General features: G+C 33.8%; 1 protein-coding gene across 2 annotated transcripts in view; it reads left to right on the plus strand.

The window, feature by feature from the left end:
• CALCRL (calcitonin receptor like receptor) overlaps positions 1 to 23,755 on the plus strand; it is a 104,906-nt gene extending 81,151 nt beyond the window's left edge. For both annotated transcript variants that reach the window (XM_058711845.1, XM_058711852.1), the window contains 7 exons: positions 3,777 to 3,903; positions 6,976 to 7,129; positions 9,109 to 9,169; positions 9,253 to 9,319; positions 14,257 to 14,475; positions 14,630 to 14,671; positions 20,603 to 23,755. In XM_058711845.1, coding sequence (XP_058567828.1) covers positions 3,777 to 3,903; positions 6,976 to 7,129; positions 9,109 to 9,169; positions 9,253 to 9,319; positions 14,257 to 14,475; positions 14,630 to 14,671; positions 20,603 to 20,818 — 886 coding nt within the window. In that variant the 3' untranslated portion in view covers positions 20,819 to 23,755. The remainder of the gene's footprint in view (positions 1 to 3,776; positions 3,904 to 6,975; positions 7,130 to 9,108; positions 9,170 to 9,252; positions 9,320 to 14,256; positions 14,476 to 14,629; positions 14,672 to 20,602) is intronic.
• Positions 23,756 to 25,130: the final 1,375 nt, after the last annotated feature.

A 25,130-nucleotide genomic window follows, 5' to 3' on the forward strand; every position in this document is an offset into this window, starting at 1 on the left:
GATTCTCCCTCTCCCCCCATCTCTCTGCCTCTCCCCTGCTTGAGCTCGCTCTCTCTCTCTCTCTCTCTCTCTCCCCGTCTCTCTCAAAATAAATAAATAAACATTAAAAAATATACTCTAAAATAATCATATATAAGAATATGAAATGGAAACAATCCAAACCCACAAACCACATTTTGTATTCTATGGCTATGCTAGGATAGGAAGGGATACTATAACATTAAAACAAAGAGTGTTTTGTGAAACATTCTCCAAGTGTATAAAACAATTGTTTTAATATTTTGAGTAAAAGAAGCACATTTTAAAATTTACAGTAGGTGAAATTGGTTGCATTTGAAAAAAAATACCTGAATATTTTTAGAGTTTTATTTAAAGAAACCAATGTGTTTACCAAGGATGTATTTTGGTTTTCATTTACCAATTGATTTTATTTGTACTGATGTACTTACATGTGTTAATGAATATGTTTAGAGAAAAACAATATGCAGCACTAGAAACATTTGAGCATTTTTACCACTAGGCCTTGATAGAAAGCATGTGTGGGACAGCATCTGTCTGCATTTAAGTTGCACAGAACCTGGAGGAAGAAATGGAAGAACCTAAAGCAATAGCTATAGGCTAATATTACAGATAGTTGGACATATTTACACAACACGAAGTGAATTTATTTTGCAGTGGTTCAGTTTAAGACAACAATATGGACAGCTAAACTGGATATCAGGGTTCATAAAACAAAGTATTTGGCTTGAATTCTATAGGGTGGATTATCTATGTTGCCCATATTATTTAGACGATTTTGTAAAACACTCAAAATAAGCTTTATGTCTCTGTACTGAAATGATTTCATGCATCCTCTTAAGTATTTGTTTGGTTTTTATATTAAATATTTTATTTATAATAGGAGTTCATTCTATTATTTCCAACTTTTACCCATCATATGGCTTTATTTGTGTTCTAAAGGAAGAAATGCAGTATCTCTCTTTATCATAGAGTAAGAGAATAAGAAGCTGTTCTTTTTGTTTGTTTTTGCTACTAGACTCAAAATAGCTACATCTTTAGAAGAGAATAGATGCAGGCAGCTCATTTTTACGTCCTTAACTTTCAAATGAGATTGAGGTAGGAGCAGTCATCAGAAAGGAGGGAATTCTGAAAGGAACAGAGATACACACAATCATAGAGGAAAAAAGGAAGCTTAAGTGCACACAAAGAAAGTTTAAATTACTTTCAGCTAATTAGTTAGCATTCCATTTTATTTATTTTTATTTTTTTTTTAATTTTTTTTTCAACATTTTTTATTTATTTTTGGGACAGAGAGAGACAGAGCATGAACGGGGGAGGGGCAGAGAGAGAGGGAGACACAGAATCGGAAACAGGCTCCAGGCTCCGAGCCATCAGCCCAGAGCCTGACGCGGGGCTCGAACTCACGGACCGCGAGATCGTGACCTGGCTGAAGTCGGATGCTTAACCGACTGCGCCACCCAGGCGCCCCCATTTTATTTATTTTTAATCTTTGCACATGTGAATATTACGAATCCCAATAGTCATAATATAAATGCTGTGCATTTTATGTCCCTTAGCTTATCTTTTGGCTCTTCTATTACGAATTGTCATTTTTAAAAGCCTTCTTTAGTGTTTGTTTTCCTTCATTCCAACTTACTCTTTACAAACATTTGTTATTTTCTGTCTAAGCAAACCTTCCTAGTATTTTGGCCATAATTTGAAAACTATGAAATTTTGTGTTTATATATATGTCTTAACCAACGGACCCAAATATAAGTGCATTCAGCAGAAAGGGGCAAAACAGCCCAGCTAAGGAAAACATTTTATTTTATTTTTCCCATGATGGTAGCTGAGTTATTCAAATTCTGTTATGAAAAAAAAAGTGTATATTTGCATGGGTGAGCAGTTTTTCTCTAAAAATAATTGGTACTGCACAGACACAGAATAAACTCAAGGAAGGCATTTTAAAATAAGACCATGTGGACATATTTTACATGTTCATAATGCTCATCATAGACGAGTGATCAATTACAAAATAAAAATAAAAATAAATACATAAATAAACTATACATAATATAAATGATCCTGAAAAGAATATTCTTTACTAGGTCTTTTCTCACACTCATTAATTTTCTTCACTCTCCGCGAACATAGAACACTTGTCACTGCTGTGGTATTTTATCAAAAGAGAGCCATCTTTGTATCAATGTTGACTTTACTTAAATAGTAACAGCAGTCATGCCACTTCTCTGTTAAAAAAACTTTTGGAGATTCTTCTTTCTATAGAATATCATCTATGCTCTGTTTTTTGGTCCCTGTCTACACCTCCCTACCTCACGCACTGCAAAGTCAAATCAAGGACTCTCGAATATGAAAACACGAGCAGGTCTCAGCTGTTTCTATTCTGAAGGGTTCCAGCTGGATTTCACATACTTGTCGCATATAACTGTCTTATGCTCAATGATTGACTTAAGAGCCATCTCATTCATGAAGACTTTTCATTGCCTCCCTCTTAGCACCCACTTCTGTGGAAGGCATGTAAGTGAATATGGATTTGGATTGAATTCACTTCTAGACCCTTTAAAATACTAAAGCTATATATAAAGTCACAGATCTATAGCTGGAAGAAATTTCAGGGACAATATAGCTTAAACTTTGCATTTTTAAATATAGAAAACCTTGGCATCCCACCCTAACTATAGTATCCTGGGCACATAGTTTACTTAGGATAAGGTGATATAGTGATAAAATTAAGTTAAAATCTTCTTAAAGTTTCCAAAGTAGAAGTCATTAGTTTGTGTTCTATAGGATAGATTATCTAAATTGACCATATTAATTTCTGTAATGAAATCCTTCCTCATATCTTCCTACATTTGTGTTTAGTTTTGATATAGTTATTCAGTTTCAAAAGAACTCCTTTCTAGTAGTTTAAAACGTTACCCATAATAAACCCTCAAATAAATGCTTCTTGAAGAAGAAAGAACTTGAGTTGGTGTTTGGGCATAAGTAATTCAGTCATATGTGGACAATCTGGTAAGGTAGATGTGGATTCAATCTGAGGAATAGTATTTCCTGTCATTAATAATGACTTTTCCTAAAATTTATTTAATTTTACATAGGAAGACCTCCAGTAAAAGGAGGTAATATTTTCATATCTCACATATGACTGGGCCAATTAGAAAAAAATTCAGTAGAGCTGAACAATCTCATTGATTGCTAAGTCTATATTTTTATCAGTTTATCTATTCTGAATACAGTGTTATCTTTCTCATGCTTGGTATGCATACTCACTACCACCACACAGAGGCTCTATAAACAGGACAACCACAATCATAAACAGGCTATATAAACAGGAAAACCTATGTGGTATAGTGAAAAGAGCATTATCTGTGTGAGAATCTGACAGACCCAAAGTTTTCAAATTAATTAGTTGTAGGATTTTTTAATCCATTATCTAACTTCACTGAATCTCAGTTTCTACATTTTTCAGAATAAATTAAAATATTAACCATGGTAAGAGATTAATAGAAGAAATTTATGTAGAGGTCCTGTATAGGCAAATTTCCTGTTCCTATGTGTGTCTCCCCATACTGAAGCAACTCATTTGTCTCTGTTTTAAAGCATTATAGGTTTTCCCTAATTAAGATTTTATTGAGTGAATCTTGGGGAGAAAAAAGAATTTTTCCATATTTGGAGCAGCTGCTATGAACTGTGAATGTATCTCATTTGAACTATTATTAAAAAAAATAAAATATGTGATTTCTCTTGCCTTTTAGGAGCCTAAGTTGCCAAAGGATTACCTTGCACAAAAATCTATTTTTCTCCTTTGTTTGTAACTCTGTTGTAACAATCATTCATCTCACTGCAGTGGCCAACAACCAGGCTTTAGTGGCCACAAATCCTGTAAGTAAAATGAGATTGTATCCTTAGGTTCAAAGGTTAGAGGGAAAGAAATGTGAACAGTGGTGGGTGCGTGGGTGGGGGGGTGTCCTGATATATGTAAGTGTGTATAAATACATATATGTGTGTGTGTGTGTGTGTGTGTGTACACACACAAAATAGGGTCTGGCATATGGAGATATAGGTAAATATACGTATATATGTATATAGGTATATAGGTAAATATAGGTATATATGTATATAGATGTATATAGGTAAATACATCTCAATCTTTCCCAGGTTATAAAAGTTGACTATCAAAAGGAAGAATACATTTCTATGCTTAAATTATTTATATATGATACATATACATATCATATATAAACTATATATATATATATATATATATATATATATATATATATATATATATAATTTACCTCATTTTATGCTTAGGGTCCTGCTGCTAGTGGGACATAAGAATTTATGACCACATAACATCTACTCAGTTGAATTTTAAAAATTAATCAAAGCAAATAATTGTGTAGTTAGAAAAAACAAGACATGGTAATAGAAAAATTCCTATCCTACATTTGGGATCAGGCTGACTTTAAACAGTTGATAAAACTAGAGGAAAATGACTTATACATTAAACTTCTTTACATTAATTTTTTAAAGGACTCTACTAAGTCTTCATTATCTAGGCAAATATTTATAAATTGTTTCTCTATAACACCTTTGGAAGTACAATTTTTTTCTTTAAAAAAATTTTTATTGAAGTACAGTTTCCACACAATGTTACATTAGTTTTAGGTGTATAACATAGTGATCCAAAAACACTATATGCTTTTCTCACCACAAGTGTAGCTCTCACCTGTCGCTGTACATCACTATTACAATACCATTGACTATATTTTCTATGCTATACCTTTCATTCCCATGACTTATTCATTCCATAGGATGGAAGCCTGTGCCTCCCAACTCCCTTCACCCATTTTGCCCATCTCCCGGCTCTCCTACTTTCCATCTCTAGTAACAATAGCTTGTTCTCTGTATTTATGGGTCTGTTTCTGGAAACACAATTTTTAGGATGAGTATCAAAAGATACACAGAAATAAGCACAGAGACTGTCATAATATAAAAGCCATATTTTAAAACATAAACGCAAGTTTACTTATACAAATGCACACATTTTATGTAAACTATATGTACATGTGAGCTATATTTAAATCAAAGTATCTCCAAAAATAACAAACATATATTCAAGTATTTAAAATCATCTGCTTTTGTAATGTTTGTAGAATCCATACTACAGTTTTGGATATGGATTTTTGGAGGAGTGGATATGTATTGTGTATATAAAGTGTTTTTTTAAAGATTAAGTTATCTAGTTACTGAAATCAGGGAAGGGAAGGAATTTCCACTCAATGGGCCAATAAACAATACTCTCCTATGTGTTTTATGTCTGTATTGGGGTTATTTCCAAAATGCTAAGATTCCCTGCATTGTTTGCACATATGTATCCGGATTGCTTCATCTTGTATATGTTCCACTCTAACATCACTGGGTGAGGAAACACACTGGGATATAATTAACAATATAAAAAAACTGGCTACTGGGCTATCATTTAAGAGTGAATTTCTCTAGAGCAAAGAGATTAGGAGTTTTGTCAAGAAGCTGCAGAGCAAGAGATGATAAATCTTACATTTAGATATGAGGATATTGTATTTAATGTGCAAATTGCAAGCTATAATATAGTTGTTCTTCATGTATTCTTGGAAAATTTATTGTTTGTTTATATCAGCAATGCCCTTCATAAAAATATGTTTGTGAAGCATGTTTTAAGTCTTTTTATCATGGTGGCTGATAGATTTCTATTTTTAAGGGAAGTTAGTAGTAAGAAGCCCAATTAGATGTGCATATCTAAAAACTATAACAGGTAAAAAATTTGAAGCTGAAGTCCATTATTTCTATAGAATATAATTGAATAACTCATTATTACCTTTGAGAAGACTTGTTAATATAATGTTGTGTTTAACATCAAGATACTTTATTTAAAATTTAATGTTATGCATTCTGCCAATGTATTTAATGGGAGACGAAGTTTTATCAATGTCCTTCAGGTAGAAAGCATTGTGTATAATCATGAAAACAAAATTAGAATTGTAAGACTTGTGTTCAGGGTGTAACCTGGGTTGATATTATATGAATATTAGCAAATCACTTAACTTCTCTCAGTTTTCTATCCATGAGATATGTGCCTAGTGATAAATTGTGTCACACAGCATTAAAGATTAAATAAAACAATATATAAAAAATACTTTAAGCTACCTAATATGCAAATGTTATGATTACTATTCTATGTTAACAAAGTATTTCTTTTCCATGTATTTCACTTCCAGCTTTCTTTTTAGTGAAAAAAATATTTATATCAAAAATAATGATAATTGCCACTAAATATTTATTGAACAGATAATTAGGAGCTCATGAGAGTGACTGGCCGTATATTTCTGGGAGAGCTTTAAATTTATTCTCCTTTCTAAGAGAGTAAAATATATCTCTTCCTTCTTCATATTTACCCTGTATTTGAACCTTCCTCTTCCTATCCCTAAGAATAGAGAAGAGAAAGTGGAGATCTCAGGAGAAGAGGAAGGAAATCATATTTTTTTTCTTCTTTTTACTTACATGAAATCCTCAACCTCATTTATGAATAAGATAAAATATGGCTCGCTAGATTATTATTCACTAAGTAGTTGCATTGATAGCAGTTATATGCAAGACTTTGAATTGTTGGGCACTTTTCACGAAAAAGCGTATTTGGAAAATACACATCCACTAAATGTAATAAATTTGGAATTTACACATTTTTGGGGATGTATATCATTATATATCTTTAGAGTCAGTGGCCAAAAACTTTTGAGGCACAATTAGATCAGGATGAAGACTGGCATTTTACAGTCTTAATCATTAGCGCATAAGATTTTGTGTAGAGGAGAGAAAATTCCATATTTCTGTATAACTAAGTTAAACTAGACTATTGCTTTACATGTGAATTCATAAATACTGATTGCTTTCTTCTTTCTTTTTTTCTCACAGATTAGTTGTAAAGTATCTCAGTTCATTCATCTTTACCTGATGGGCTGTAACTACTTTTGGATGCTTTGTGAAGGCATTTACCTACACACACTCATTGTGGTGGCTGTGTTTGCGGAAAAGCAGCACTTGATGTGGTATTATTTGCTTGGCTGGGGTAAGTGCCATTACAGGTATGTGCTGCCTCACCTTTCAAGAAAGCTCTTGGAAGATGCAGAGTTCCTCTGAAATACAATTTTCCTTATTATTAATCATTCTTAAACAACATCAGGCAACTAACCTTTGATTATTGCTGTAAGTTGAAATATTTTTAAAAGTACCACTGACTCATTGTTTTCAGTAGTCAAAAGGTCAATAATACAATGTTGTTGTTGTTTTTTTTTTCTATTTAATATTCCAATGTGTATCTTGGCTGAATAAGCAGTGGCTAACACAACAGAATTGGAATCATGAATTAGGGATCTAGTCTTTGTATTATTCTGAATCTCCTTATTCCTATGTGCAAAATGAGGGCATTGGGCTTAACCAGCTTTGAAGTTCCACTCTGAAAAAGTTTGTTTTTTAAAAAATATCATTTTATTGTAAGGGTAGAGGGATCAGTTATTGAATAAAGGCACACAAAAGATCTATTTTTCCACACAATCTTCTGACATGGTATCATTCACAAAGCAAATAATGATACACTTTTAGCATATTTTCGTATCTTTTTCTTCTTATTTTTAAGTGTTTTTTTTTTAATTCTGGTTAGTTAACATACAGTGTTATATTAGTTACAGGTGTACAATATCGTGAGTCAACAATTCCATATATCACCCAGTGTTCATCATGAAAAGTGCACTCCTTAATCCCCATCACCTACTTAAACCCACCTCCCCTCTGGTAATCATCGGTTTGTTCTCTGTAATTAAAAGCCTGTTTCTTGATTTGTGCTTCTAGCATGTTTTTATTTATTTTTTTAAAGTCACATTTATTTTATTTATTTATCCTGAAAGAGAGAGAGAGAGAGAGTGCAAGCAGGGAAGAGGCAGAGAGAGATGGAGAGAGAGACTCCCAAGCAGGCTCTGTGCTTTCAGTACAGATCCTACCACAGGTCTTGAACTCACAAACCATAAGGTCATGTCCTGAACCAAAAACAAGAGATAGACACTTAACTGACTGAGCCACCCAGGTGCCCCTAGCATATTTTTAAAAATAAGTAGAATAATGCAAAATATATAATGCTTAAAATGAATTCAATTGGGCTAGTTTCCGGAAACATAACTGAAATTATACTTCCCTATCATATATCAATCTGCCTATCTATCCGGCCAGACAACAAATAGACACTGATAGATGGAGGTATGTACTACACACACACACACACACACACACACACACACACACACACTCTTTAGTATATTCAGTATATTTAGTAAGGTTACCTTTATAAAACATTTTTTCATTTCATTTTGGAAAAATTTGATTTAGAATGGTAAAAACAAATATCTGAGATATATAGATATATATATATATATATATATATATATATATATATATATATATAATCTTTCTCTTTTTCTTCACCTCATCAGTCTCAACTTCTTCCCACATCTGACTATCTACTAAGTATTGGCCAATTCCATATCATAGAAAATATATATGAATTCTTTGGGCTCCTCGGTGGCTTAGTCAGTTGAGCATCTGATTCTTGTTTTCAGATCCTGTCATGATCTCATGGTTTTTGGGTTCAAGTCCCATGTCAGGCTCTGAGCTAACTGTTCAAGGAGCCTGCTTGGGATTCTCTCTGTCTACCTTTCCCCCACTTGCACTCTCTCTCTCAAAATAAGTAAAGAAGTAACTTACAAAAAGAAAATCTATTGAATTCTTCTAAGTCTTGGGGCTTAGGCAGTAAAATTATGGACTTAGGCTCTGAAGTCCACGGATTCAAAATGACTTCTATTAGAAGAAACCACACACACACACACACCCCTGAATATATAAATAACAAATACTTCATAATATTTATTCAATAAACATATAGTGACCAGTTATGTTTGTTCCGAGAGTACTCGGAGTTTCATATTTTATGACACATTTTAGAAATTCCATCTACAGAGAAAGTTGCTTGTTTATTTTCTTTTCATTTGATATTTACAGGGTTTCCACTGATCCCTGCTTGTATACATGCTGTTGCGAGAAGCTTATATTACAATGACAAGTAAGATAATCTCTCTTTCTGATTTCTATTGGAACTAAGTAAAATGAAAGTCTTCAACATAATTTTCCTGTTTTTTCCCCAAGCTGCTGGATCAGTTCTGATACCCATCTCCTCTATATTATCCATGGTCCAATTTGTGCTGCTTTACTGGTATGTAATTAAAATTTTCCTTTTTTCATGATGTTCATATTTCAACTTTATTTCCTGCATCATTTGGCCTATGATATCTTTCAAGATCCTGGGGGAAATAATGACATGTTCACAGTGTCTAATTGAAGACAGTGTAATAAAGGTGTTGTATTTGAAGTGAAGGCAGGGACAGAACAGGAGCTAATTCCTAAGGGATGGCCAGGCACCCAGGACTGGCAGTGGGAAGCTGTTAATGGGGCTAGACCCCAAGAGGGGTCAGAACAGTGTTACCGGATTTAGACCATTGCTAGGAGGAGTGGCCCAACAGGAGGTCTCGATTTGAGTGGAAGAACACAGCCACTGCCAAAACCACAGCCTGGTAGGGAAGAAGAAGGAGGAAGAAATACCAAAACTTCTCTTTTCCTATGCTCTGATTTCTTGGTTCTTCCCTTTGGCTAAGTGCAGCAAATATCAGAGAGCAAGAAAGTTTGAACGATGATGCAATCTTTAGAGGTGCCTTTGAGTTTCCTGGGGCACAGAGCAGAAGAGAAGGGCAGAGGGTATAGACGATGTGAGTAGGAATGGCAAATGGGAAAAACCCACACACCTTTGTTGGTAGTAAGAGTAATAGTCCCATAGAGAAAAGACTTTAATTTGGAAAAAGAGAGTATTGGTTAAACTATTATTTTATTATTATAATGATCATCACTTAATATGAATACACCAATTGGACATTTTTAAGTGTGGTTACAATGAAACAGAAGTCACATTCAATGCTTTTATTACATTGTTTCAATAGGGAAATAAATTAATCCAGATTAACATACTTTTTTTCATATAGCATTAGAGACCAGAATGTAATTACACTCTCTGGGATGGTAATTACAACTGATACTCAATTATATATAAAAAGATAAAGGTGGTATGTTTCTCAGCCAAAATTCAGAGCTTCCTAAACCTTGTTTTCAAATGCTTTGTTTTAGACAAATATTCTTCTATTATTTTACTATATTTGCTAGCTGTAGGTTAGTATATTATTATGTTTGAACACTGTTCAAGCGATTGTCAAAAACAAGTCACAATTAAGAGGGAAACTTCTGGAGGCTGAAGGCCTGGGCTTGAACTCCTTTTCCACCTTTGACCGGCTGTATGACCCCAGGCAATTAAACTAATTACATTGTGTCTCAAGTCCTTCACTGGTAAAATAAAGAATATTATAGTAGTGATTTTTAAATCCTTTTAACAAAGAGTTAAATGAGGTAATACATATACAGTAATTAGCCTGGCATGTATAAAGCACATTAACAAATGTCAAACCTCTGATTTGTGCCTGGCCACATAAGACAGCCAGTTCAAAAATCAACACATGGAATTTATTATATCATTTATGGAAATTTTAATGTACTGTAATGTAGACTCTAGTGAGAATTTCATAGGCAGAAACATTTCCTTCCCTTCTGCCCTGCACCTACTGGGGACATGCACGACACACTGTGTTTAAGTTGTACCTTGAGATATCCTAGTATTCTTTGAAAGAGCCTGCACCGAAACCTAGTTCTACCACATCTGGCTGGGTATCTCAGGGCAAGTTCTGCTTTGTTTTGTTTTGTTTTGTTTTGTTTTGTATTTAACCTCTCAGTGCATTTGTTGTCTCTTCCGTGATTAGGGAATAATAAGAACGGATACCTCATAGGTTATTGTAAGAATTATATGAGATGCATCCTGCTAACCCAGTGCCTACAAAAAAAAAAAAAGTACAAACAAAAAAACAAAACAAAACAAAAAACTGTCCAAAGAAAATGCTTTAAAAAGTTTCTTGTAACTTCTACATAATACTCTGATTCTGTTCTGAGGAGAGTTAGAAGAAATAAGACACGTTTTGGGGCCACCCAGGAGCTTACAGAACATAAGGCAAAATTTATTGCAAGAGATCTGACTATTCTGCAAAGGGGTATTAATTCAAATGCTTAAATCAGAGAGGTTCAGGAAATAAGTAAAGGAACCTTAGCAAATGAAAAATGTAATCGTAACTAACAAAATCCTTAGAAAAGCCTCTCCACATCAATTTTGGGAGGGAAGAGTAGATGGTACAGCTAGGGTAGAATATCACACAGAAATATAACCCATCTACTCTGTAGGAAAGGAAGTGAAAATCCACATTATTTGCATAAAACTGTTTCCATTTTCTTGGCTTAACAAAACAGCAGGAGCCTATTTTTCTACCAGGATAAATTGTTCTGTCTGTTTAATTTCGAGGGCTCCTCACTGGTTCTGGCCAATTCCAAGGTCTTGGGAGGGGACTTAGCAATTGTTTATATGGTCACATGCTTAAGTACATTTTTTATAAATAAAATATTTCAACCTCAATCGGTTTCTTTCCACTCAGACTTCCCCTGTCACATTTCCCCTTGAGCTGGGTGGAATTCAAGTGGCTACAGCACTTTTGAGATCCTGCCAAAGGGAAGCTGAGAGGGGATACATTTAATTTGTGTTTAGTGAGAGATATTTAAGCCCGTTCAGTACATAGTTAAGTGATTGCTGGCTGTTCTACTATCGGAATGGCTTGTAGGAATCCTCCAACAGCTACAGTGCTGATGCACCCTGTTTCCCAGGGTGGTACCGTGATATGAAAATGTCCTGTTGTGCACACCAGCTATGTGATCTTTATGCATATTGGGGTAAAAACAAGTTTCTTTTCTTTACCTTAACTAGTTTTGCGCTAAGATACATGAGATTTAGACCTGGTTCGTCTGAAATGGAAAATTCTTGTTCTATTCTTATTCAAAATAAATGGGAGTATTTGCGGAAAATAAAGTAGGGTGACTTTCTAGTTTCCCGTTTCACATTTTAAATTAGATTTGCCATTTTGGAGAAGCAGTTTGCAGTTAGAAATTTTCATTTAATGGACACCTAAATTGCAGCATTTCTACTGATTTTATAATTTATGATTTTCTCTGTAAGGATTATAAAATATTTTATATTCTAAATTTATAAGCAGATAAAGGGCATTATTATATTTTCTTCTACGGACTGGTACTGATTTCCATTTAATCAACACTTTTAAACAACAATGAGTATTTAGGAAGGGAATATATTAAGAAGGGTGGAATAACAGCTGATGTGTTGATTTGTCATGTTTCCTTCTTACACCTGTTGAAATGGCTTATTCTGCTTTTGTCTTTAGCAGAGATATTCCTGTGTCTATAACTCATGTTACTTTTCATAGATGTGTTTCCATCAGGATTGTAGTGAGCTGTATATCTTTGGAGCATATGTTCCATTAGATTCTCTAAGAATAGTAGTAGGATATTTTTATGCCCAGTTATTTTCATAACACATGCCTTAAATCAGCAAAAGCATTTGTTCACTGTTTTCTGTATTAAATGAGATACTATAATTACTATTCCAATTTATTAAAGTATGCAGACATAAAGTATGTACGTATGTAGCTTAAAAGTTTTAGATTATTAAAGCACAGATACTAGAAGTCAGGGTGAAAAAAAAGGAAAGAGAACATAGCATAATAGCATAAGAGTCCTGAGGGGCTCTTCTGGAGTTAATGCCATTAATCCTATGGAAGGCATAAATATGGGCATAAAGAAAAATAGTCAAGTGTAAAAGATTTTTACTTAAATGAAGATAAGAAAGTGGTATTCAACCTGAGAGAGAGAGAGAGAGAGCAAAAGAGAGAGATATATTAAAGTAGAACTCTGTCCATTGCCTGAGTAACTTAGTTATCCATGCTGTATTTTGATGTTTTATGTCTCCCTTTCAAAAAGAATGTTTTGTCTTGGGGAAAGTTGTTAACACACAGCAAATATGTAATTACAGAAAGAAATTAACAAAAGTCCCTGTGGGATGCCAAAATTATTTTATCTCTAGGATTATCTGGGTTGAACATCAGCTGATTTAGTGTGTGACCAGCCTCCTCAGAATGATAAAGAAGCTTATGATACTATACTGGGGAGTTATGAAGATTATTGCTACAAAAAGAAACACAGGAAGAAGGAACCAAAAAGATGAAAATGGTTATTTTATGGTAGAATATGTATTTGGAAAGTTCCACTATGGACAGTGATACAGAGGAGACACTTTAAAAAATTAGCATTTGTCATAAACAATTATTTCCTTTGAGCTGAAAATGTTGAAAAGATTTAGTTTTTGGACCACAGTGAAATTTTAAAAAATTACATAAGAAAATGAATTGATAAAAACTCTCATATATTTCTTTTTTTTTTTTTATATTTTTTTTTTCAACGTTTTTAATTTTATTTTTGGGACAGAGAGAGACAGAGCATGAACGGGGGAGGGGCAGAGAGAGAGGGAGACACAGAATCGGAAACAGGCTCCAGGCTCCGAGCCATCAGCCCAGAGCCTGACGCGGGGCTCGAACTCACGGACCGCGAGATCGTGACCTGGCTGAAGTCGGACGCTTAACCGACTGCGCCACCCAGGCGCCCCTCATATATTTCTTAACTGAAGGTGTTCTACACTAATTCTGCCGTAATTTTATTTTTCTAAAGTCTAGGCCCATTAAAGTTGATGTACTTGTTAAATTAATAAATCACAATTGTAGAAATACAAGTTAATATATTGGACATATATTCTCGGTAGTAGAACATATTCTTGTACGTTGAAAATAATCTAAGATTGGGACTCCTGGGTGGCTCAGTCAGTTAAGCATCTGACTTGGTCTCAGGTCATGATCTCATGGTTTATGAGTTCAAGCCCAACGTCAGGTTCTGTGCTGACAGCTTAAAGCCTAGCGTCTGCAGATTTTGTATCTCCCTCTCTCTCTCCCTCTCCCCTGCTTGCACTCTGTCTCTGTCTCTCTCTCAAAAATAAACATTTAAAAAAAAAAGAAAAGAATCTAAGATTTATAAATTCAAGGATCCTTCAAAAATGCTTCTTAATATTAAATATGAAATAATTTTCATGATGTCATTTTATTTTTTTAGGTGAATCTTTTTTTTCTATTAAACATTGTACGTGTTCTCATCACCAAGTTAAAAGTTACTCACCAAGCAGAATCCAATCTCTACATGAAAGCTGTCAGAGCTACACTTATCCTGGTGCCATTACTTGGCATTGAATTTGTGCTGCTTCCATGGAGACCTGAAGGAAGGATTGCAGAGGAGATATATGATTACATCATGCACATCCTTATGCATTATCAGGTATGGTGCTCTTGAATCAGGAAGGCAGCTTGTGAAATTTGGTATTAAATTGCATGTGGCTTTGGTTTTAGTCTTAACTGTGTACATAGCAAGTTGGTTACAAATAATGTATCTTTTCCATCTGGAGTCAGAAAATTCTATTTTTCTTTTACAGGGTCTTTTGGTTTCTACAATTTTCTGCTTCTTTAATGGAGAGGTATGGTGATTGTTTTTATTCCTTTTATCATTTTATATCTGCAATGTATCTTTTCCTTAAAAAGAGAGAGAGAGAATCACACATTCCCTAGGAACAACTACTTCAAATTCCATTTTGATCAGGAAAAAGAACCACAGGATCTCTTTTCATGGATGTAACTCTTCTACCCAAAAGCTTGGGTCATACTGGAGTTCAAGAGTAGGGCTAAATCAGCCTCACTTTAAAAGAGTCTATCATTTACTTTGATTTATCTAGTCTTTCACCTACCATTTGAACAAATCCTTTTTAAGTCTGGCCTTTGTCCTAGGTCCAGTGCTAGGCAATCCACACCCTCATAAAACATACACTGTAATATGAAATAGAATTGACTCATTTTCATTTCCCCCCTTTCTCTTTTTGTTTTGCCTAGCTCACAATGTGGTCTTTGAAAGTAGTTTTCTGGTGGTTACAAAAAGATTTGAAAAAAAATTAAACTCTCAGTTATACAGAGAGGACATGCAGTAAGTTAGAAAACTTCGGAGAAGAGAATGCTCTAATTTGTAACATGGCAACATGCTCTTGGATATTTCAACATTTTTATCCTAGGCTTCCCTAAGTGGAAAGTTTCAGGTGTTTTACAAACTGGTACCATATTTCTTATGCATATGAATAGTGTTATGGCTCAGTGGTTTGAGCTATATTGATTTAGCTCTTTATCTGTTTTTAATCTACCGGACAAGTTTTAATCTGTTAGAGGACTGGAAAACTCAGCAAAATTAGAAATCTAGAGAGCCACCAAATGAGACTCAAATACTTGGTAACTGTGAAGCTTATCACAAAGCTTCAGATGGGAAACATGTCAACCAGTTGGTATAACTTTATGAGAACTATTCCTACAAATAAATCAACATTGGAAATCATGTACGTGTCATGAAAATCTATAAAATATTGGTTTTCTTTGCTTAATAAGAATTTATTTCTTTCTCAGCAAATAATGAAATTTCATGTTTGATTTTATCAAATTGATTTTTAAAAATTTTTATTTCACTTAATTATTTATATTGGAGTGTAGAACTGTCAAACATGGGAGGCTATATTTCATATCTTTAGGTGGTGCTTCCATGATGCTTCTGCTATATGGTAGACAATGGTGACTCTTTCTGAAGTAGATGAGAAGCATAGATAGAATATGAAATTAGGAAAAATAGAGAAATCATTTGTTTTGATAATATAATTCAAATAGCATTGATTATATACCTCTTTAAATTTATGACTGCATAAACTGAATTAGACAATACTATTTGCTGCCAATATAGGATTTTACAGTTAAAAGTAGATGAGAGGGCGCCTGGGTGGCGCAGTCGGTTAAGCGTCCGACTTCAGCCAGGTCACGATCTCGCGGTCCGTGAGTTCGAGCCCCGCGTCAGGCTCTGGGCTGATGGCTCGGAGCCTGGAGCCTGTTTCCGATTCTGTGTCTCCCTCTCTCTCTGCCCCTCCCCCGTTCATGCTCTGTCTCTCTCTGTCCCAAAAATAAATAAAAAACGTTGAAAAAAAAAAATTTAAAAGTAGATGAGAAAGAAATAGACAACAGGCCAAAGAACATGCATGGAATATGAACAATACACCTCTGCATCTGCAGAGACATGACATATTATTCTAAAGGGTAATTTTTAAGTGTACAAAACATAATCACTAGTAGAATATTTTGTGATAGGAAGCAGTGTAGAATAAAAGCACAGACACAGCAATGCATTTAAACCCCCAAGATGCTACTTTGTTCCTGGCTATAATAATTTGGGCAATATTCTGAACCTTCTGGAGTCTTGGTGTCTACTTTATTAAAGGAGTTAAAAAAAAAAAAAAAGCAAGTTCCTTACACAAGTCTCACAAAGATTAGTGTAGGCTAGGAATCTAAAATTTTATCACCATGCCCCACCCTCAACAGATTATCAGTACATTATAGATTCCTTATTAGATCTTTCAAGTCATTTATTTTCAAAAATATATATACAAGTAGGAGCATTAATCATTTTGGAATCAATCTCAAATTGGCCTTTTTATTTGGAAAGGTTGCCCAGGGAATATCTAAACTAATGCCTAACAATCTTGTTGCACTCTTTCTGTGTAAGCAAAAGAGACAGAGACCTTGATCTTCTGCCATGTCCTAAAACTGAGAAAATTTTGGCAGCAAAAAATTACAATAATACAAAATCTTTGAGCCTAGTTGTTGCCAAATCCTTTGGTTCTTTACAACATCTCCAATATCTGTCCCCTTTTCTTCATCTCTCAAGATGCAGTCTCTATTTGTGGATGACTCATTTCTCATCTTAGGAAATACTACAATCCCTCCTTTTTTGTCCTTTTGCCTCTTAGTTTTTCCCACTCTCATAACATGATGACACAGCTGCCAAATTCATTTTGTGTTGTTCCAACTATGTCATGTACTTCTTAAAATCACTTGCTCCAGCTTAAATCTCCTTCTTGCTTTCCACGGGAGGTCAAATAGCTTCCTTTTAGCTTAGTCTTTATCTTTTTCTTTTCTTTCTTTTTTTTTTAAGTAACAATTTTATGTATTTTTTTATCCAAAATATTCCTATTTGCATTTCTCACTAAATAATGGTGGCTTGACAAATTATCAGGCCACATTCATCTCATCTCTAGCCCACTCAGACAAAATGTGCACTGTTAGCACAAACTAGAGCTCTTGTCATTAGAAGGGCCCTCCCTTGCCTCAGGAGTAAATCAAACAATACCTGAGAGTATTTTTATAAAGTGAACAAAAAGATTTATCGATAATAATCAAACCTACATTCTTTAATGAAAACTAGGTAGCATTTTTATATGAAGCTCTATTAAATATTTTTTAATTGATTTCGGTTAAGGAGTTATAGCTTCCTTATGAAGCGCTAATGGGCATATAATGTACAGTGGGGTTTACTATTTATATAATACTCATGTGTAAGGCAATAAAAAACATTTTCATATCTTTAACGCCTTCCCTTCCAATGTCAATTCTCCTTGTTATCTCTTCCCATCATAATTTTTTCATTAAAAGTGTACTAAGAGTGGTCACTTTAATGTTCTGTTGAATAGATGTGATATATATTAGAGGAAGCAGATGAAAAACTTAAGTCCTTATAGAGAATAATATAAACAAAAGGAAGTCTATAAGGCCCATAGGTCTTTAATTAGGTTCACTTTTTAACTTCAGTAAAAATGTCCCCACAGTTCAGGAAATTGACCTTTCATGGCTTTTCTGATGATTTAGTTGCAAGGAAGAAATAGGGTGATGATTGTAATCAAAGCAGATATTTCAAGAGCAAACAGATATTTCAAAAGGCATCTTGGCTGTTGGAATTTAATTTAAGCTTTCATTTTTAAAAAAGTTATACATTCACAGCTATGATATTTCTTCTTGTCAACTTCTTCCCAACATTTATGTAGAATCTTTTGTATATAGCTACATTCCATTTGCTTTCAAACAGAAACTATATAGGAAAGGTATTCAGTCAATCCATCATTTAGTAGCAAAGGGAAGAGAAATGAATTTAGCATAAAATAAGGATCAAACCAATTCCTATCAGGAATATCTAGATAATCTGCCCAACGTCATTTTTGTTGTAAATCTTTGAATATTTAAAAGGCACATTCTAAAACCATTTTCATCTGTTGTTTGCTTATGCTCTTGAAGACATTATGTATGCAGATATTATTTAAAATTACTTTATTTTTTAAGTGTTATTTATTTTTGAGAGACAGACAGAGTGCAAGCAGGAGAGGGGCAGAGAGAGAGGGAGACAAAGAATCATAAGCAGGCTCCAGGCTCTGAGGTGTTAGCACAGAGCCCAACACAGATCTCGAACCCACAAGTTGGATGCTTAACCAAAAGGTGACAGATATTGACCCACCCAGGTGCCCCTATTTTAAATTGCTTTAATTTAAATATGCTATTTGGAGAATTAAGAAAGACATTACTAAACCATGAGGGAAACAAAATATGATTTTTTTTGCAAGATAAATATATTCATTGTCCCATAAAGGCTTTTATTTTTTTATTTGTGTACGAATATAAATTATTCCTTTCCGACATAGTTAATATATATAAAGAAATAAACTTGAAAGTCCTGAAGAATATATATATAAAGAAATAAACTGGAAAGTCCTGAGGTTGTGAATTTCATAAAATACAATTTTTAAAACCAATTTATTGCATTTCTAATTACATAATTTTTAAATTCTACAATAGAGCTACCCGAAATTTTAGTAACTCATTTGGAATTCTAACTAAAGAAACCCATTGACTTTAGGGAGTCCCTGGGTGGCTCAGTCAGTTAAGCAGCCAATTCTTGTTTTTGGCTCAGGTCATGATTTTCATGGTTCATGAGTTCAAGCTTCACATCAAGTTTTGTGCTGACACTGCTGAGCCTGTTTAGGATTCAGTCTCTCCCTCTCTCTCTGCACCCCCCACCCCCAGCTCATGCTCTCTCTCTCTCTTTCTCTCTCAAATAAATAAATAAAACTAAAAAAAAGAAACAGTTTGACTTTCTATTTGTGTCTTCTGTTTTTCTACATGCTAAAACATAAAGTGAGACAGTAAAACTTTATGTCCATTTTAAGTGACAGAGAACAGGAGACTCAAAGGACTTTGAAGTATCCCACTGAGTTCTCTCATTAAAAGATCTCCTGGGAATAGCTATTAGTAATAGATTGTTCATAATTTGGAGAAGTTTTCTTGATCTATTATATAAAACAATGAAGACTTAACTAAGCCATCCTATTTTAAAGTTTATTAATTTTTACACATGATTACAGTGAATGAAAAGTTGGGGAATTTTATATATTAGCAGAAAGTTAAACAATTATTGCATGAGTATGTTTCTAGTACATGGATGACTGGAAAGTTGCTTTCAGTGATGCTCAAATTCCCTGTGAGGAAGCAAAGGGTCAAAGAGCAGTAGATAGTGTGGGGAAGACAGTTCAAAGCTACACATGTTTCGGACAGATCTGGATTAGGTCACAGGGATGTGGCTAATACACTCATAACCTAGGAGCAGAGTCCCACACCAGTGTGCCCAATCATCAGACACCTGGAAACATCCAGGTTGCCAAACTGGAGATGTATTTGAATATTCTCATTTCCACTCACTGATTCAGTATGAAGAAAATCACCTTTGTGTCTCATGTTCGATTCAAACCTAGGTCACTATATATGGCCTACAAGTCCTGATCTCTAGCTTTAGAGAAGAAGGAAGCCAGTTAACATCAAATTCATCCAGTCAGAGGGAGATCCAAAAACAAAAAAAGTGGAGTGGTAACATTCCTAAACGTTTTCACAGGCTCATCTCATTTGTCATTACCTGTTGAACGCTTTCTTCCCTCTGGCTAGTAAGCCTCAGGAGGACAAAAACACTGATCTTTTTTTTCCAGAATGTAGCACAATACCTGGCATGTGTTAATCACTCCATAAAAACTAGTTGCTGCTGCTGTTGATGATGATGATGATGATTTATATTCCCTGTTTCCCTAACTTCTTTTTCTTTTATACTTCCTCTCTTCTTTTATACTCTTACTAATTATCTTCTCATTCTATTATTTAAGATACTGATATAAAAGTAAATGTTACACACGCAATCTTACAAAAGGGGGTCTGGATTAACTACTTGTTTGACCATAATACATTCATATGCATTATTAAAGCTTCAAAGATAAGGCATGAAAAAAATATCGAGGGAATCTAAAATAAAGAGCAAGGGAACGAATTTCCTAACTGTAAATTTCCTAATGTTTCCAATTTAATGTTTTAATTTAAAAAAAGCAATATTATTCACTAATTAACATCAATGCTTTTGGTTTTTCTAAAGTTTCACATAAATTATTATATTTTACTTTTAAATACAGTATCTTTATTTCAGATAATGGATTGCTCTTGTCCTTTCTGTTTCTTTTTGATAGGTTCAAGCAATTCTGAAAAGAAATTGGAATCAATATAAAATCCAATTTGGAAACAGCTTCTCCCATTCAGATGCTCTTCGCAGTGCGTCTTACACAGTGTCAACAATCAGTGATGGTACAGGATACAGTCATGACTGTCCCAGTGAACACTTAAATGGAAAAAGCATCCACGATATTGAAAATGTTGTCTTAAAACCAGAAAAGTTATATGATTGATAATAGAGGGAATACTGTTTAACTATTTTGGGTCACTCCTAACTCAAGGACTTGGATCCATGACTTTACAACCAGAAGACTTCAATATAAAATGAATTTCTTGAATACCACAAAGAAACGCCTCACATCAATTCAGTAGTATTTTGTTAAATGTTTAACAACTAGCCCTTTGGGAGGGGAAAAAAACCCTTGATTTATAATGTTTTTCCAGTTTCTATGGTGTATTCCCACCAGGGCTAATTTCAGTCTACCAATCTGACATCACCGAGTGTGAAACTGGGAAAAGATGAGGACAGTCAACTCTTGTAGGCTGGTGTGTGCCAGCTCTAGTACACCACTGCACGAATTCACATGTGAATAAGACTGTAAAGTTCATATACGCATCGGGCGTGATTCTACTCTTGTTGGCTAAACAGGCTTAGCTGAGGCCTATAGACTTAGAGGGAAAATTAACTTTTCATTTGTTTTAAAAATCTTCATCCCATATTCATTGGTGCAGTTGATTTTTTTTTTAACCAAGTAGGTATTCTAACCCTTTTTGTATTTACCCTTTCAAATGGACTGCATAAAGAGGTAATTATTTCTGTTGGCTTACCCACTTCTCCCCAAGAAAAGCAATAGAGTAGAATTGCTATTGGCTACTCATTGGCTGATACATCACAGTTATATCCAATGTCATATCTGTTTTTGAGGTTTGACGAATAGTATGTCAGACATACAATCCTACTTTGGCATCATCAGGGGGATATCTTGGTTGATATTACAAAACATCCTTGTCAGCTACTTCCTATCTTACTACACAAGTGGGAGGGAATCAGTTTCCCTGTATCTGTAAATAGAAACTTTGCCCCTTCCATTTCTACTGTGTAGACAAACTGGCAATTATTTTACATGAAGGAAATCAGTGAAGGATTTCTTATTTTCTTGGAAGTTTGTAAAAAAAATTTGTTATGAAAAATAAGCTTGTAAATACTCTGTTATTCTATTTTATAGTCTGAAATCAAATGTGTACAACCTAGGTAAGTTTTTAAAAAAACAAATACATAATGTAACAATGTATGCATGTTAATATCTGATACTGTGTCTGGGCTGATTTTATAATAAAATAGAGTCTGGAATTCTATATTTGGTAAATATTTTAAAGACAACCAGATGCCAGCATCAGAAGTTTGTTTGAGAACCAAGAGAACAGAAATATCTATGATAAGATATAAAATATTTATTTAAAAAAATCAAGCCATTGTTTTATTATATTAGCTTAGGTGATGCTTTCATACCTTAATAATAGGTATGTTTGACATATTTCTCCTTTTATTTTGACGATGAACTTGCATTCTAATCCAGTAACGTTAATGGATTCCTATCGTAAAAAATGCCAATCTGCCATTCTTATGGTTTTCACACCATTAAAAATATTACTTTTCTGACGCTTACTGCATAAACATTTATGGCTTTGGGAGTGTTCAGACTTTTTAAAAAATTAGAGGAATAGAATATATATGCATATATATCATATACAATGCTTTATTAGAGCTACTATGATAATATGATACTAGAAATCAGTGAAAGACTTGAATACATCAGTGAAGAAGAATTGTCAGAACATTTAGGGAGTAATTAAATTAAGATGGAAGAAAGCCTTGCTAATGAATTAAAGTGACATTTAAATGGGATTCAGTTGTTCCCCTAATGTTATTTTCCACTGGAATTTCTGAAAAACAAAAATGCCTTCAATTAGTAAAATTCAATTTGAGGAGGACAAGTTACTATGCATATGTGCTTTTCTAGTGTGTCAATTTGCTTAAAATGGATTAAACTAATGACTGAGTAATCATAGATTCTTTCTTAACTGTCAATAGATTGTGAGTTCTGAAGTCATTTGTAATTGTCCAGGAAAATTATCTAAATTAGTAAGAACTAACAGATTAAATGGCTTGGTCAATATAGTTATAATTCATCTGTACACATGCAAAGATTTTGTCGTTTGTTTCTAAATCTATGGATTTTACAGCAAGCTGTCACAGGAAGGAATGCAGGCTGTTCTCGACTTGCCACTGTCTAAATAATACAAAAATTCCTTTAAATAGACTCACTTTTTAGCTACTTATTCTTCAAAGATTCAAATCCTTTGCTTCATACTGCTCACATATTTCCACATTCTTCCAGACAAACTGTCAAGTCTCAACCATAAATGACAGTAGAAAATTCTGTCAAATTCTCCATCAGCATTACAGTAAAAATTTTACTGTCATTTTCCAGTGTTTCTTTTATTCTGTTTTTTTATCATATTAAATTTAGATCAGATTTCTTTTATGGCTCACAATTGTTTAGTGCACAGTTTTTAGATGAAGGCATCCAATAATTACTCAGTTTTGTAGCCATATTTTCTTACGAGTAGTATTTTCAAATATTAGACTCCTCTAAAGCTGAAGTGATAACTAGGATCTCCTTTATATCTTACTTATAAAGAAAAGATAAAATAAATACTTTTTAAAACCAAATTTTTGGGGTAGCTAAACACTAATTTGGGGAATTTCTACCTTTCAGAATACAGATCTGCTACTTTTCTGTAAGTACTTGTGTAAGTCAGATTTTAATTAAAAAATTCTAGCTTGTCCTTTTTCATTTTCTAAAGTTATTTTCCAGTGAATTCATTCATAAAATATCCATTCTGGAATTTGGTGTTTGCTCAAATGTAACGCAGTGTGTACATAGTATTAGTGGTAGGTGTAGTGCTGTATTTATTGGCTTAATAATTTTAAGTGTGAACTTCATTGTCTTTTGGTTTTAACCTGCTAATAGAAACCACCACTTCTTTTATCTGTAAGTCACAAACGAGATATTTTGATCAATTAAAATAAGTCATGTTACATCTACTTAATGTACATCTCTATTTTTTGATTGTATGAAAATATTAAAGTTATGAGTTAAAGTTGATTTTCATGCATGTGTACTGAAGTGTTGAATAATTTATACACATAACTGTTTATAGCAGTCAGTGGAATACTACTAAAATCAATGACTATATCTCTTTTGCCCTCTTTAAAATCTACAATAAACCAGTAAAACATCCCATAAACCAATTTTTTAAATATTATGAATTTGAAAAAAATTGTGAATTTGTTTTTCAAGCTAGAAAACTCTAAAGAAATAAAATTCTAAATAAGTATTCAAATTCCTTTCTAGGCTGAAAGAAGTTTGGAAAGGATGCCCAGAAAGAGGAAAATGTACAGGAATTTCTCTCCTTTCTCCATTATGTTCCATTGTGTAGTTTTGTATTGAACAGAGGAAAGAAAAAGAAGGAAAATAACTATTTAGGGATAATTTTAAAAGGGGGAATAATCATGACTCACAAATATAAAATGAAAACGTGTCCCAGATTTTGGTTAGTTCTTTCATTATTGACGGAACAATATATCACAATTCATGGAAAAATTCAAGTATCACGTGTATAGAAGAATATAAGATACGTTGAAATGAGTTTATAAATAGATGCTCTATTCTTATGGCAATAATCAGGTACGTTCTATTGAATAACTAGTATGTATTTCTATAATCGAGAATAAATGTGCATCATTATCAATTTTATGCAACTAACAAATCTGTAAAATAGCTCAAAATAATGAAAGGTAGAGATAACCTAAAAGGATGCATGAGAAAGTACTAGAAAAGGCACTTCACTGACTCTAACATATATCTTGACTATATAATGAGAAAGCAATATGTTGCACATGCAATAAGTACAATAAATATTTGTATGTATGTACATATATACATATATATAAAGAGAGATGAGGGTGTCTGGGTGGCTCATTCGGTTAAGTCTCTGACTCTTGATTTCAGCTCAGGTCATGATCCCACGTTTTGTGGGATTGAGACCTGTGTCAGGCTCTGTGCTGACAGTGTAGAGCCTGCTTGGGATTCTCACTCTCTCCTTCTCTCTATGTTCCTCCCAAGCTCATGTGCACAGCCTCTTCCTCTCCCTCTCTCTCGCTCTCAAAATAAATAAATACACTTAAAGTAAAAAAGGGGTGAGATGATAGCTATGGACACCCTTGAATGCTATTCTAAGCAGTAGGAGAATTCAGAAATATAACAACACACAAAGTAAATGTGCACAGATACATATTTCCCATATACACATATAACAACCAGGTAAACGCCCCAGTAGGGTAAAAAGGAGCAAATTTGTAATAGCATCAAGAGAAGGTAAAATAAATAGGGACAACTTAAATAAGAAATGAGTGAAATACATTTCAATACTACGAACAATCACAATAGAAGACATCAATCAGTTCATGGAAAAATACAT

Source organism: Neofelis nebulosa, chromosome 2 (assembly GCF_028018385.1).
Source record: "Neofelis nebulosa isolate mNeoNeb1 chromosome 2, mNeoNeb1.pri, whole genome shotgun sequence".
In the NCBI taxonomy this organism is placed as follows: domain Eukaryota; kingdom Metazoa; phylum Chordata; class Mammalia; order Carnivora; family Felidae; genus Neofelis; species Neofelis nebulosa.